This window comes from Eucyclogobius newberryi, unplaced genomic scaffold (genome assembly GCF_026437365.1).
Source record: "Eucyclogobius newberryi isolate DKJ021-1_F unplaced genomic scaffold, fEucNew1.0.hap1 SCAF_4, whole genome shotgun sequence".
NCBI lineage: Eukaryota > Metazoa > Chordata > Actinopteri > Gobiiformes > Gobiidae > Eucyclogobius > Eucyclogobius newberryi.
In genome coordinates, this window is record NW_027316056.1 from 36,026,682 (window position 1) to 36,043,385 (window position 16,704).

General features: G+C 45.8%; 1 protein-coding gene across 1 annotated transcript in view; it reads left to right on the forward strand.

Annotated features, from left to right (window-relative positions):
- cacna1hb (calcium channel, voltage-dependent, T type, alpha 1H subunit b) overlaps window positions 1-16,704 on the forward strand; it is a 117,134-nt gene that overhangs the window by 16,227 nt on the left and 84,203 nt on the right. The window contains exons 3-5 of the mRNA XM_072462439.1: window positions 4,054-4,137; window positions 5,377-5,510; window positions 6,966-7,063. Of these exons, the coding sequence (XP_072318540.1) occupies window positions 4,054-4,137; window positions 5,377-5,510; window positions 6,966-7,063 (316 nt within the window). The remainder of the gene's footprint in view (window positions 1-4,053; window positions 4,138-5,376; window positions 5,511-6,965; window positions 7,064-16,704) is intronic.

The following is a 16,704-nucleotide window of genomic DNA, read 5'->3' on the forward strand; positions in this document are numbered from 1 at the left end:
GGAAACGGGAACGGAATGACTCAAGGAAGGAAAGAAAGAAAGAAATTGTCAGTACGGGGCCCGAAAGAGAGAGAGAGAGAGAGAGCGAGAGAAAACTCCGGATATGCGAGAAATGATACGGAATGAGAATGGGAAATTACACCGCGCCGTATAAAGGAAAACGGAGCGGATGGAAATAATTGGGCCCGAGAAAGAGGGAGGGAAAAAGCCACAGAGAGGGAAAAAAAAGGGGAGTGATGTTAGAGAGAGAGAGAGAGAGCGGGCAGAGGAGAGAGGACGTTCCCTGGCGCCGGGTATTTTGAATGATGGCCTCACCGCTCCGAATTCTCCCACCCCATCCATCACTCACACCTTGACCCTGCCCTGTCACCCACCCCCCTGATTTACCAGGCGTGCCGCGGCGGCTAACACGTGCCGGCTAACAGGCGCCGGCTAACACGCCTGTACGTGTTAAATACAGCCCGGGACGATATCGCGCTGGTCGTTTGCGCGTTAATTGCGTCCGGCGGAGAGAGAGAGAGAGAGAGCGCCGAACTCTGAAGTGAGTTCCCACGGTGAGGGAGGGAGGAGGGTGATGCTGGCGGTGGCGGCGGTGGTGGTGGTGGTGGTGGTGTTCCCATGGCAACGGCAGGGAAAAGGGAGGACACTGGATTACCCTGCTCCCTGCGCTCTCCCTTCCCTCCCCTCCTCTGTCTCAAGGGTGATAAAGGATTGTACTCTCATTAATTTTTTCCGCCCTCTCGAGAGCAAAGTGTCCAGGAAAAAGGGTGGACGGCGTGTGCGTTCGGGGGTCACGCGCCTCCGGGCCGCCGCCGTTTATGTCACGCACGGCGTCCTTGGCTTTTGAATACAACTCCCTGCTCCGTTCAGCGCTTTTCCACGCGTCGCGGCTGTAAAAGCGTGTGTGTGTTCGCCAGACGCACTGTAAGCTCTTTTGAAAAACCCTTTGCGGCTTTGACAGCGAGCGAGCAACAACTTAACAACTTATGAGCGGCTCAGACTTAAAGTGCCTCAGTCGGGCTTTATGATGTTCTAATTTTGACTTGATTTGGTGCGTTTAGACCTCTCGTACATATAAATGATAGTTTTACACCTATCGAGCAGGTATTTGTGGAGAAAAGTCAAAATAATTTGTCAAAAAATCTGTCAAAAATCTGTCAAAAAAATGGTCAGAAAATCTTTAGAAAAGGACAGGAAGTGACATCACATTGGTCACATCCAAAGTTTATGCAGAATTTACACAAAATAAACTGCTTTTATGACCCTCTAAACATTAGTTCAACAAAATAAAAGTCCCTCGCACATATTATTATTTGTCAAATTTATAAAAAGTGACACTAGATGAGTTTTGGCCCGGTGTTTGCTGGGTAATTTCCTAGTGTGATGTCATCAATTACTAACAGGAAGTGACATTAAACACCTAAAAAATTTGATATTATTGGATAATGTTTTTTTTTTTTTTTTGACACATTTAATACATACATTTTGCAAAATTTAAAATGTATTTATCCTAACTGCGTCTTGGTTCCGTGAGTATTCCATCCCGTAGGGGGCGCTTTAATCTGAGTCTAAACGTTTTACGAGGCCTTTTCCCTGCGTTCCATCTCGTCTCTGAATAACGAAACATGTCAAAACGTTCTGTCACGATTTGTACTCGCTGTAAATTCCAGTCTTTGCATTAATATTACACGGCGTGGACGGGGGGGGGGGGGGGGGGAATTAAATAAACAGTTGCGCCCGGCTGCCGTGTTTGCGCTACGACTACGCTTCGTAAACCAAGCAAACAGGAACCAAACGATGGGCCAGATGGACGCCACGCGGCGGCGGTTCGACTGGGTTTCCGCGCGGTCGCTCGGGCGCGGCGGAGGAAAAGGTGAGATTAGAAAAGAAAAGAAAAAGAAAGAAAGAAAGTCGTCATAATGGATGCAAATGAGTCCGGCGCCGGTCATAAAGGGTCGCCGGGCGTTTTGATTGAGTATGGAAATGATGTGAGGATCTTTCGACAGCGACGCGCGCGCGCTCGTAGCAACGGCTGTCAAAATAAGAGTCCATTTAGACGAGAATTCAAGCAGAACTCTGAGGAGGAGAGCTACGAATGATCGGCGTGTTTAGAGGATTTACGTGTGACGGAGAAACGATGGAGGAGAGACGGAGCGATGGAGGCCGATGATGAAGAGAAGGAGTGGAGAGAGAGTGCATTCACGTGGAGACGACATGAAGAGAAGGAGTGAGAGGAAATGTGCCTCATCTTTTTTTTTAAAAATCGTTTATTTCGATTCAATGTTTGTGAAGTTTAGAGTCACTTTACGCTGTTGTTGAAAAAGCGATGTTGTAATTTTGTTGTGGAAAGAGTGTTATGTACAGGAGGGCGGGGCCAGGTGGAAAACAAAAAATGTGTTTTTTTTCCTCATCAAGATCAATCTCGATTTAATTTTTTTAATATTAAATTTTTTCATCAAAAAGTAAATAAACATAAAGCAAGGAACAAGACCAGAGAGCAAAACAAAGATGATGAATAATAATGAATAATAAATAATAGATGATGAATAATAGATAATGAATAATAGATAATGAATGATGGATACCGTATTTTTTTTTCAAAGTTTTGGCCGGGGTGCGACTCATACTTATATTTATACTTATATACTAATACTCCGGAGTGACTTACATGATATTATTTGTTATTTTCACACTTTCATACTCCAGTGCGACTTATATATGTTTTTTTCTTCTCTATTATGCATTTTTTGTCTGGTGCAACTTATAGTCCGGAAAATACGGTAATAAATAATAGATAATAAATTATATATAACAAATAATAGATGATAAATAATAGATTATAAATAATAGATGCCATTGTCAGTGAATAAAGACAATGGCATTTCTTGGTGCAACATGAAAGAACAAATATAATAGCAAAATGTAGAAAAAGAAAAGAAAAGTGAACTAAATAAACATATACTAAACACTTTGACTTTATTTTTATTTGGTCTTTCAAAAAAACAGAGTAAAAATGTCTTTTCAACTTCACCAACATAAACTATAGAGACATTTAACACGAATAATAACCACATGTCTTCCTCCAGTGCCTGACCTCTGCTATAAACCCTCCGTTCAATAACCCACCCACACCATCCACCACCGCGGACCCTCCGTTCAATAACCCACCCACACCATCCACCACCGCGGACGCTCCGTTCAATAACCCGCCCACACCATCCACCACCGCGGACCCTCCGTTCAATAACCCGCCCACACCATCCACCACCGCGGACCCTCCGTTCAATAACCCGCCCACACCATCCACCACCGCGGACCCTCCGTTCAATAACCCGCCCACACCATCCACCACCGCGGACCCTCCGTTCAATAACCCGCCCACACCATCCACCACCGCGGACCCTCCGTTCAATAACCCGCCCACACCATCCACCACCGCGGACCCTCCGTTCAATAACCCGCCCACACCATCCACCACCGCGGACCCTCCGTTCAATAACCCGCCCACACCATCCACCACCGCGGACCCTCTGTTCAATAACCCGCCCACACCATCCACCACCCCGGACCCTCCGTTCAATAACCCGCCCACACCATCCACCACCCCGGACCCTCCGTTCAATAACCCGCCCACACCATCCACCACCGCGGACCCTCCGTTCAATAACCCGCCCACACCATCCACCACCGCGGACCCTCCGTTCAATAACCCGCCCACACCATCCACCACCGCGGACCCTCCGTTCAATAACCCGCCCACACCATCCACCACCGCGGACCCTCTGTTCAATAACCCGCCCACACCATCCACCACCCCGGACCCTCCGTTCAATAACCCGCCCACACCATCCACCACCCCGGACCCTCCGTTCAATAACCCGCCCACACCATCCACCACCGCGGACCCTCCGTTCAATAACCCGCCCACACCATCCACCATTTTGCGCGACTCCATCTCCTTTGGAATAATTGCCCCGCCTTAATCCACGGCCGTTTTCAGCGTGAACAATGTCTCTCCTTTTGACGCCTTGACTGTCCTGCACGTGGTTCGAGCGCGTGAGCATCCTGGCCATCCTGCTCAACTGCGTGACCCTCGGCATGTTCCAGCCCTGTGACCACACCCCTTTCTTTCTCCAGGTAAAACACACACACACAATCGCACCACAATCGCACCGCGGTCACAATGGACTGAATGGGACCATTAGTATGTACAGATTCACATTGTGACACGGGGCTTTTCCTGCTCTTTACCTTTCCTTCTGTGAGCGCGTTTTTTCTTTGGCGCGTTATAAATTACGAGCTTGGTCGTTACGGGAAGGTTAATAAAAAGTACAGAGTGACTCATTGTTCCGGCATTATCGAGGGCCGCCGTGTCTGCGCTGGAATATAAACACGCGTCCGCACAGAGAAAAGGCTTTATTATTATTCATTTTATTCAGCAGTAATTGAAAAGACGGCGCATCCGCTGTGTTCAAAACGACTGCGCGGAGGTAGATTTACTGACATTATTACGATTTTTCTACTAGTGTATTTACAGAAATTCTCTCAATGGAAACTGTACAAAGCGATACTTGTGTTGTTTGTTTGATTTATTCAGACGTAGCACAAGCGTAAGAGCGAATGTGACGGAGTGAGTGGGTTATTTTGAGGTTTTGCCACATAACGCGGCACCTTTAAACCATGGTGCGATCGCACGTCTGCACCGCCTGTTATAATAATGTAATAATAACACAAAGCTGCTCAATGTTGATCTCAACCTTGAGCTGCTCGACATTTTACTTCTATATGTGAAAAAATAACCTGTAGAGAAAGTATAGACCTGATATTTTTGATTAAGACTGTTCCCTGACACTTTTGTAGATAAAAGAAAACAGTGCTTCGTGTTTTGAGAGGCTAAACTAATGTGCATAGCGTTGTGAACTGAGGGTAGGTTGTTGCGCATGCCCATTTTAAATTTGAGTTACGCGGCCCGATCTCGACCCAGACGTACTGCGCTTTCCACGTCAGGACAGGCACTGTATTTATTAGGTATTTGAGTATTTGTTCAATGTATTTAGATACTTTAAACTGAAGTTCATTATGCCATTATTCGCCATTAATCAGTTTACTCTTGACGTGTGTGATGTGTTGTGTGTGATGTGTGTGTGTGTGTGTAATGTGTATGTGATGTGTGTGTGTGTGTGATGTGTGTGTGATGTGTGTGATGTGTGTTGTGTGTATGTGATGTGTGTACATCTGTGTGTGTGTGATCTGTGTTGTGTGTATGTGATGTGTGTACATCTGTGTGTGTGTGTGTGTGTATGTGATGTGTGTGTGTGTGATGTGTGTGTGTGTGTGCGTGTGTGTGTGTGTGTGCGTGCGTGTGCGTGTGTGCAGGCCCTGGACGACGGCATCTTCATCTTTTTCGCTGGGGAAATGGTGGTGAAGATGGTGGCGCTGGGGGTCATAGGTCAGAGCGGTTACCTTGGCGACACATGGAATCGACTGGACTTCTTTATTGTCTTGGTCGGGTGAGTATGTGACACAGAAACGCGACATTCAGAATGAAATGAGTAGCGTGTAGTATTTTAAGTGAAAAGGGACGTCAAGATTATTCGCTTAATCTATTATTGTGATTATTTAGGTCACAATATAAACGTAAAGACACAAAAAACAGAATCGTGACATTTTTAGAAGATTTTTTTTTTTTTTGTGTTAATTAAAGAAAAGTGACAATTTCTGAAATAAATTAGGTCTGTTTTAGTTCAATAAAAGCAAAATAAAGTCCTTTCTGCTCAGAGTTTTCTCAAAAAAGTAAATGTAAAGTGCTTTTTTTCATCTTGCCGTTTGTGTCAAATCAATTATTCAGAAAGTTAGATGTGATAAAGCGGGTCACGCACCGAGGAGCGGTTCAGAAAACAAAATGCAAAGAATATTCAGGACTTTATTCTCGTTTTGGTCATCAATAATCGTGAATAATCGTCAAATCGCGACGTTGATTCTCACAATAATCGCTGCACTGACACACCTACTTTAGACACTCGCACTTCAATATTCCCCCAACTTCACTCGGGCCAACAGTACAACATGTCCGCCGCGTTTGACATTAGACACGAGCCGGCGGAGGGCGATCACGAGCCGGCGGAGGGCGGGAGGGCGATCATGAGCCGGCGGAGGGCGATCACGAGCCGGCAGAGGGCGGGAGGGCGATCACGAGCCGGCGGAGGGCGGGAGGGCAATCACTAGCCAGTGGAGGGCGGGAGGGCGATCGCGAGCCGGCGGATGGCACGAGGGCGATCACGAGCCAGTGGAGGGCGGGAGGGCGATCACGAGCCGGCGCAGGGCGGGAGGGCGATCACGAGCCGGCGGAGGGCGGGAGGGCGATCACGAGCCGGCGCAGGGCGGGAGGGCGATCACGAGCCGGCGGAGGGCGGGAGGGCGATCACGAGCCGGCGGAGGGCAATCACGAGCCGGTGGAGGGCGGGAGGGCAATCACGAGCCGGCGGAGGGCGATCACGAGCCGGCGGAGGGCGTTCACAAGCCAGCGGAGGGCGATCACAAGCCGGCGGAGGGCGGGCGATCACAAGCCAGCAGAGGGCGATCACGAGTCGGCGGAGGGTGAACACGAGCCAGCGGAGGGCGATCACGAGCCAGCGGAGGGCGGGAGGGCGATCACAAGCCGGCGGAGGGCAATCACGAGCCAGCGGAGGGCGATCACGAGCCAGCGAAGGGCGGGAGGGCGATCACGAGCCGGGGGAGGGCGATGACGAGCCGGGGGAGGGCGATCGCGAGCCAGCGGAGGGCGATCACGAGCCAGCGGAGGGCGATCACGAGCCAACGGAGGGCGGGAGGGCGATCACGAGCCCTCCCGCTGTTTCCTGGAGACGGACTCCCCTCCCCCCGGACGCGCTCGGGCCACGCTCGCGGGGGCCGGGGCCAATCCGGATGCCTGTGACGTGGAGATGTCTTTGCTCTTGTCTGTCTAGGATGCTGGAGTACTCGCTCGACGGACACAACGTCAGCCTATCGGCGATCAGGACGGTCCGGGTGCTCCGCCCACTGCGAGCCATCAACAGAGTGCCCAGTGAGTCACACTGTCCTTTCATCTAGTGGTTTATTCCTGGTGGTTTTGAGTTAGTGATGCGTAGTGCAAATGAGAAAGTAAGGGTGCACCACTATATATCGGCACAGTATCGGTATCGGTTTCAGTCCAGAACCACCAATATCAGTCCATGATGTTACGGCTTGGTAATGAAAGAGTTAAAACAGCTTCCCTTCAGAAACAGGAAGAAAAAAACAGCTCCGTGGACACAAACTCTAATCCAGTCTTTATTCTGACAACTTAAATGACAACTTTTCAGACTTTTAAAAGCTCTAGAAAATGTGCGCACGTAGTAGTGCGCACAAAATCAAGCGCGAAGCGCTCGCCCACTCACTCACCAAACACTCACTAACGCACTCCTCCACTCATGCATGTCCCGTCTATAATAATTACTAATACTAATAAAGTGCTTGTTTGCGCTAAGTAGCTCACGAGTAGCCCATCTCTTGCATGTTCCGTGCATATTAACATGTAATGTAAAAATGTAACATTATTACTGTTTAGAGGGCCAAAAACACAAAGTGACCAGGGACCCACACCATGAGGTAAGAAAGCGTGAGCGCTTTCCGAAAATGTATAGTTTATGATATTTGAAAAATGGGAAACATTGTTTTCGTATCGGAATATTATTCTTCTTTCTTTCTTCTTCTTCTCAGGAACAACCCCCCTATTTTTCACCCAGTGAACATTGATGAAAAGCCACAAAAATTTGCACACCTCTAAAAATCGTGCCTCTCTACATTCTGGCTATCTCTTTTTTCTAAAATTAAAAAATTGGCACGTCAGCGCCCCCAAATGTACCAAAAATGCATTGAGAGATGGGAAATGACAAAAAAAAATCTGATTGTAGAATCATGAAATTTGGTGCAGAGATAGATGGTGACAAGAGAAATTTAAAAAAATATTATTACGGCAACGCCGCCCGCCCAACCAAATTTCGGCCATATTGGTTCAAAAATGGCCAAGTACTTTTACATTGGCCCTAAAAAGCTGAAATTTTGTGAAAATGGTGCTGAGGAGTGGGATATCATTATTCAAATTACTTTGATACTTGTCACGGTCTCTGTGCGGCGAAGCCGCAAACTGTTACTAGAATTTCTGAAATTTCCCAAATTTGCTGCTGTTTGCGCAGATAAAGTCCGAATTGCGTCAAATTAGAATCAGTTGTTAAACTCTTTGCCCTAAAGCAGGACTAAAGCAGGACTAAAGCAGGACTAAACTTGAAGTGAAATTAATTCATTTGGTGCAACAGCGCCCCCTACAGATTAGGTTAAATGTTAAGTTTTGCGAAATTTTACGAAATTTAACACAAAATTCAATTTTGGCATCCCGATCAAAAAAGTCAATGAGACCCATGTCATAATTGTTACGGCGTTGCCGTAGCGATGACAGAAACCTCACATGTTATTCCAATGGGGAAATCGCCAGAACATGTTTACACTTTATACTTTCACCAACTCCTCCCAGGGCGTTAGCCCTATTAACCTGAAATTTGGTGAGACTCATCTTCAGGGGTTATCCACATTTTTATTCAAAGAGTCACGGTCTCTGTGCGGCGAAACCGCACATTTTGTCAAGAATTCAAAATAAAATAACTTTTTGATGGTAAAACAAAGGGAAGAAGATGTGACAGTGTCACAGATTCAGCAGTAGGTGTAATAAAAGGGACAATTGGGGCGCTAACGCGCCCCAATTGTCCGATGTGGCGAGGGCCGACCATTGCCGCTTGCGGCTATATTAATTTATCATTATTATTACTATTATCATCAGTTTAAATCCCTTGTTGAGTTGCTTCGCTGAGAAGGATCTTGGTTTGTTGAGTCGACTTCTGGTTCTACGAAATACTTTTTGATTTTCAACCCTTTTGTCCTCGTCAAATGTAACGTATGTATATAATAAAAATATAAAAAAATATAAAAATATAATATATTATATAAAAATATATTTTCATGGATTATGGATTATTAATATTATATCATGGATATTGTTCTCTCCCTTTTTAATGCTGTTTTTGTTGTTTCCATCCATGCTGCTTGAACAGAACTATATGTTTTAGACACAGGCCAGGAGCCTTCTAATGGGGGCCTCCAGTTATGGTTTCAGGGGCCGGATGGTTCAGAGGCTAAAGGTTCAGAGGCCGGATTACAAAACACACCACAATGTTATGTTTTATCTCTAAAAGAGCCACAAAACAGGACAAAAGCACTAAAACCTGGTGTTTACCAGAAACCAGACTGGACCAAGACCTGGACCAAGACCTGGACCAAGACCTGGACCAAGACCTGGACCAAGACCTGGACCAAGACCTGGACTAAGACCAAGTTTATAAAGCAGGACTAAAGCAGGTCTAAAGCGGGACTAAAGCAGGTCTAAAGCAGGACTAAAACAGGTCTAAAGCAGGACTAAAGCAGGTCTAAAGCGGGACTAAAGCAGGTCTAAAGCAGGACTAAAACAGGTCTAAAGCAGGACTAAAGCAGAGGTGGCCCGCGGGCCGCCTACTGTTCGCCTACTCTTAGACACACCCCTCTGTATTGATATGAATTATTAGTTCTAAGCATTGAGTTGAGATGGTTCTTTTGTGTGCACAGTCTGTGGGCTGTCAGACAGACAGACGGAGTATAAAGAGATCCAGTTTGAGTCGGCATCTGTAACGTTTCCCATGAGTGATTTTAACGTTAAGCTCCAGTAAAATCACTCCGTCTCTTCTTCAATCTAAATTATGCTCCAAAGTAAAATGTACTCCCATAATCTGTAACCGACTCTTAAATGCACCATTAGTTTTATGCTGATTTAGAGCAGAAACACGAGACAGAGAGCAGAGCAAATGAAAGAAAACTGAACTAAATAACATATGTGCTGCAGGTTTAAAGAACTGGGCTGTGGAAGTGTTCAAGACCAGCTTTTATCAGGACGAAGTGAGAAAACATGACCACCATTTAAACACATGGAGAGAGAAGAAGAAGAGGAAAAGAGAGGGAAAAAGACAGAAAATGCAACCAAATATGAACAAAATGAGACAAATATCAAGCAGGTCTAAAGCAGGACTAAAGCAGGACTAAAGCAGGACTAAAGCAGGACTAAAGCAGGTCTAAAGCAGGTCTAAAGCAGGACTAAAGCAGGACTAAAGCAGGACTAAAGCAGGTCTAAAGCAGGTCTAAAGCAGGTCTAAAGCAGGACTAAAGCAGGACTAAAGCAGGTCTAAAGCAGGACTAAAGCAGGACTAAAGCAGGTCTAAAGCAGCTCTAAAGCAGGACTAAAGCAGCTCTAAAGCAGGACTAAAGCAGGACTAAAGCAGGACTAAAGCAGGACTAAAGCAGCTCTAAAGCAGGACTAAAGCAGGACTAAAGCAGGACTAAAGCAGGACTAAAACAGCTCTAAAGCAGGACTAAAGCAGGACTAAAGCAGGACTAAAGCAGGACTAAAGCAGGACTAAAGCAGCTCTAAAGCAGGACTAAAGCAGGACTAAAGCAGGACTAAAGCAGGTCTAAAGCAGGTCTAAAGCACGACTAAAGCAGGACTAAAGCAGGTCTAAAGCAGGTCTAAAACAGGTCTAAAGCAGGACTAAAGCAGGACTAAAGCAGGTCTAAAGCAGGACTAAGGCATGTCTAAAACAGGACTAAAACAGGTCTAAAGCAGGTCTAAAGAAGGACTAAAGCAGGGCTAAGAAAAAAAAGAAAGAACATGCAACAAATATGAAAAAAATAAGACAAATATCACGCAGATGTGGCGCTCAAAGCCTCATGGGAAAGTCCACACAGGGCAAAGCCGTCACACATCAGATCTGTTTTTAGAGTGTGCTCCTAAAAATATTATCCGGTTGCGTCTGTGGAAGTAAAAAGACAGAGATTGTGACTTGGGCCAAGTGTGGAAAAAACTTTAGCGTCAGACGGTTTCTCTGCCGCTGTAAAACGTGTTATTGCAGGACAGAAGCTGCTCTGGCGTCTGCGCGTCGCGTTCTTCCATTAACAAGTCTCAAAAGAAAGGATTATTCTCTTATAACGTCCCCAAAGAGCCTGTTTGTCACCAGAAATGTAAACTCGCCATTAGGACGGATCAAATGACTCCCGAGTGACTGCAGAGAGAGTGACTGCAGAGAGAGTGCCTGCAGAGAGCACTTCAGGTAGAAAGTTTACACATGGAACTATTCCACGTTATGCTTATGATAATAATAGTTATATCGTTCTATTAAATAGTTATTAGCCTGATTGGCAGACTTGACATTAGCATATTTACCTTTCCTGAGAACAAGAACATGTTTCTACTGTGGAATACTTTAGGATGAGATCACCCGCTCTGCTGTGAGGAGAGATCTCACTGCTTTAAAACATCTCAGTCACTCTCAGTCACTCTCTGTCACTCTCATTCACTCTCTGTCACTCTCAGTCACTCTCAGTCACTCTCAGTCACTCTCTGTCACTCTCATTCACTCTCTGTCACTCTCTGTCACTCTCATTCACTCTCTGTCACTCTCTGTCACTCTCAGTCACTCTCATTCACTCTCTGTCACTCTCTGTCACTCTCAGTCACTCTCAGTCACTCTCAGTCACTCTCAGTCACTCTCAGTCACTCTCAGTCACTCTCAGTCACTCTCTGTCACTCTCATTCACTCTGTCACTCTCAGTCACTCTCAGTCACTCTCAGTCACTCTCAGTCACTCTCAGTCACTCTCATTCACTCTCAGTCACTCTCAGTCACTCTCATTCACTCTGTCACTCTCTGTCACTCTCAGTAACCTTCTGTCACTCTCTGTCACTCTCAGTCACTCTCAGTCACTCTCAGTCACTCTCAGTCACTCTCTGTCACTCTCAGTCACTCTCAGTCACTCTCAGTCACTCTCAGTCACTCTCAGTCACTCTCAGTCACTCTCAGTCACTCTCTGTCACTCTCTGTCACTCTCTGTCACTCTCAGTAACCTTCTGTCACTCTCAGTCACTCTCAGTCACTCTCAGTCACTCTCAGTCACTCTCAGTCACTCTCAGTCACTCTCAGTCACTCTCAGTCACTCTCAGTCACTCTCAGTTGAAGTCAGTCTCAGTAGCTTCAGTCTTGGAGCTGTTACGACTCACGTTCACAGTGTGAAACACAGAAATGTGACTAAACTCCAGTCACAGTTATTCAAACATGTTTGAATCATATTTTGGCCGTGCTCTGGTGCAGTGTGTTTACTGACACGTCACATGTGGCGCCAGCGACCAATGACAAACAGCTGAGGAGACGCTGGAAAGAGTCTGAGCTAAAACCCTCTATATCCGTCTTTACACAAAGAACGATGCTTAATAATAAACACATGTTTCTCCTCCATCTTGCTCCTCACTCTCACTCCTTCCTCTCGCTCCTCACTCCTCCCTCTCGCTCCTCCCTCTCGCTCCTCACTCTCACTCCTCCCTCTCACTCCTCCCTCTCTCTCCTCACTCCTTCCTCTCGCTCCTCACTCCTCCCTCTCGCTCCTCCCTCTCGCTCCTCCCTCTCGCTCCTCACTCTCACTCCTCCCTCTCGCTCCTCCCTCTCGCTCCTCCCTCTCTCTCCTCCCTCTCTCTCCTCACTCTCACTCCTCCCTCTCGCTCCTCCCTCTCGCTCCTCCCTCTCTCTCCTCCCTCTCTCTCCTCCCTCTCTCTCCTCGCTCCTCCCTCTCTCCTCACTCCTCCCTCTTGCTCCTCCCTTTCTCTCCTCACTCCTCCCTCTCACTCATCCTTCTCGCTCCTCCCGCTCTCTCCTTGCTCCTCCCTCTCTCCTCACTCCTCCCTCTTGCTCCTCCCTCTCACTCATCCCTCTCGCTCCTCCCGCTCTCTCCTCACTCCTCCCTCTTGCTCCTCCCTCTCGCTCCACCCTCTCACTCCTATCTCTCTCTCCTCACTCCTCCTTCTCTCTCCTCCTTTTCACTCCTCCCTCTCTCTCCTCCCTCTCTCTGCTCACTCCTCTCTCTCTCTCACTTTTAATGTCCATTTCAGATCATCCAGAGTAGGTTATCATCAGTGTTACAACGGTCACATGATGCTGTTTGACCAATGAAGCGTCAGGGAACACGACAGCGGAAAAAAGCATTGATAAATTGCTGTATAATTAGTATAGACTATATTGGGTTAGATTAAGGTTAAGGTTGTTTTGTGGATTGATTGTATTGTGTAGGATAAAGGTGTCTTCAGTTGTTAGTCAGAGTGTGTGGTCTGGACTATCATTCTAAAGCTCTAAAGTCATGTAGCGTGTCCCCAGCTTTAATTACAATAAAGTAGTGAGAAAATGTTGTTAAATTGCAGTTGTGTAATATTCTCTTGTGTATCTTTGGATTCAAATGCCAATGACTTTTTGACCATTTGGCCTCATCAGCTAAATTTAAGTCCATAATCGAATAGTCCAACTAACCACAGTATAAACCGCTTTTGTTGATATGGCAACATATTTAGTCTATGTTTAGTCTAATAAACAGAAAGTACAAAGTGAGTTACATAGTTTATTGACTTTGATCTCTGTCTGTGGCCATTGTCACTGTTCCGTATGTAAATAACAAAAGCAGAGCATCGTAAACATCACATTTTCTCTGGCTCTGACACTTCAGCGACACCACTTCACCGTTAGCCACAGCCAATCAGTGCTTTATTAAGAGCCTTTCGCTGTTATTGCGTTAACTGCTGTAGTTTGTCTCACTTAGTCTAAATTTCCGCCTTTTAGACGTCTTGGCTCGAGCGCTTTAGCCTCGGTCTGATGCCGCCGCAGGCCGTGCTGATGGTTTGAATACATTTACAGAAGATTCTCCCTTCTCAAGCGATAATGGGTTCGCAGACCTTTCTCCGGTGCTGACACGGCGATAAAAGCGCGAGCAGATAACGCTGATCACGGGCTTTTTCTCTTAAATCCAACTGTTAGCGAGATGGGAACAGTTGCCGCGGTTACGCACTTTGCTGACTTGTTTGTTTTGATCGGTGGTGTTTGTATCCGACCCACAATAACCCATAATTATATTCATTCAACATTACATCATGGTCATGGAAAAATATGTCAAATGTGCTCCAGTTTCACAGGCGAGGTAAAACATATCTTATCTCACTTATTTAATTGATTTAATTTTATTCAATTTTATTTTATTTATTTTATTTTTTCAAAGCATTTTTTAAATCATGTTTAGATGATAATAATTTATTTTATTTTATTTTTTAGTTATAGTTGTTTTTTTTGTTTTTTTTTTTAGCATTATTTTGTCACTGTGGATCCTGCACTGATTCTAATAAATTCTGTACGAGGAGTGAAATGTCCAAAGTTTTAAGTCAGTGACGTGTTCTACAGCACGACTCAAACACTGATGTGTGATTGTTCTATCGATCACTGAAGCTTGAGTCCTGTAGAGCAGCACACACTTTACCACAGCAGGACTAAAGCAGGACTAAAGCAGGACTAAAGCAGGACTAAAGCAGGTCTAAAGAAGGACTAAAGAAGGACTAAAGAAGGACTAAAGCAGGACTAAAGAAGGACTAAAGCAGGTCTAAAGCAGGACTAAAGCAGGACTAAAGCTGGACTAAAGAAGGACTAAAGCAGGACTAAAGCAGGACTAAAGCAGGACTAAAGCAGGACTAAAACAGGACTAAAGCAGTTCTAAAGCAGTTCTAAAGCAGGACTAAAGCAGGACTAAAACAGGACTAAAGCAGTTCTAAAGCAGTTCTAAAGCAGGACTAAAGCAGGAGTAAAGCAGGACTAAAACAGGACTAAAGCAGGACTAAAGCAGGACTAAAACAGGACTAAAGCAGGACTAAAGCAGGACTAAAACAAGACTAAAGCAGGACTAAAGCAGGAGTAAAGCAGGAGTAAAGCAGGACTAAAACAGGACTAAAGCAGGACTAAAGCAGGACTAAAACAGGACTAAAGCAGGACTAAAGCAGGACTAAAACAAGACTAAAACAAGACTAAAGCAGGACTAAAGCAGGACTAAAGCAGGACTAAAGCAGGACTAAAGCAGGACTAAAGCAGGTCTAAAGCAGGACTAAAGCAGGACTAAAGCAGGACTAAAGCAGGACTAAAACAGGACTAAAGCAGGACTAAAGCAGGACTAAAACAGGACTAAAGCAGGACTAAAACAGGACTAAAGCAGGACTAAAACAGGACTAAAACAGGACTAAAGCAGGACTAAAGCAGGTCTAAAGCAGGTCTAAAGCAGTTCTAAAGCAGTTCTAAAGCAGGAGTAAAGCAGGAGTAAAGCAGGAGTAAAGCAGGACTAAAGCAGGACTAAAGCAGGACTAAAGCAGGTCTAAAGCAGGTCTAAAGCAGGACTAAAGCAGGACTAAAGCAGGTTTAAAGCAGGACTAAAGCAGTTCTAAAGCAGTTCTAAAGCAGGAGTAAAGCAGGAGTAAAGCAGGACTAAAGCAGGACTAAAACAGGACTAAAACAGGACTAAAGCAGTTCTAAAGCAGTTCTAAAGCAGGAGTAAAGCAGGACTAAAACAGGACTAAAGCAGGACTAAAGCAGGACTAAAACAGGACTAAAGCAGGACTAAAACACTCAATTATGTTTTTCGTTGTTAAGCTTTACACCAATTAGCGCAGCAGCTATTAAAAACACACAGCTTTGTCTTTGATGGACGCGTCGTGCAAACAAACCCGGGCGTTGCGAGCAAAGTCACAGCCGCCATTACCGCGCTCGGCCTGTGGCTGTTTTACACGGCCCGACCTTGGCTTCTCCGAAAGTTTGTTTGAAATGCGTCCAGTGCGGAGACGGCTTTTGTTTTCAGTGGAATGGAGGGAGGAGGCCAATTACCAATACTCGCACCCCAATTATGTGCAGTTGTATCCATTTTGCTGCTCTGATTGTGAGCAGAATACATTAGGCAGATTTGCCCTGTCCGGACATTGTCACGGAACAAAGCCTATTTTACAATTTATTCCAGGTTGACTGTCCCTGCTGACACCAAACACAGTACAGCGGTTATGGCAGTGAAGCCGTAATGGTGGCACGGTGGTTGTCCCCGCCCGCCTCACAGCAGAAGGGTCTCAGGTTCTGTCCTTTCTGCGTGGAAACAGAACGACACACAGGTCAAATCAATCAAATCAACATTATCTGCTGTTTATCTCCATCTCCACGCCTCTAACCACGCCTCTAACCACGCCTATGACTAGGACTAAAGCAGGACTAAAGCAGGTCTAAAGCAGGACTAAAGCAGGTCTAAAGCAGGTCTAAAGCAGGACTAAAGCAGGACTAAAGCAGGACTAAAGCAGGACTAAAGCAGGTCTAAAGCAGGACTAAAGCAGGTCTAAAGCAGGACTAAAGCAGGACTAAAGCAGGACTAAAGCAGATCTAAAGCAGGTCTAAAGCAGGACTAAAGCAGGACTAAAGCAGGTCTAAAGCAGGTCTAAAGCAGGACTAAAGCAGGACTAAAGCAGGACTAAAGCAGGTCTAAAGCAGGACTAAAGCAGGACTAAAGCAGGACTAAAGCAGGTCTAAAGCAGGACTAAAGCAGGACTAAAGCAGGTCTAAAGCAGGACTAAAGCAGGTCTAAAGCAGGACTAAAGCAGGACTAAAGCAGGTCTAAAGCAGGACTAAAGCAGGACTAAAGCAGGACTAAAGCAGGTCTAAAGCAGGTCTAAAGCAGACTAAAGTAGGTCTAAAGCAGGACTAAAGCAGGACTAAAGCAGGACTAAAGC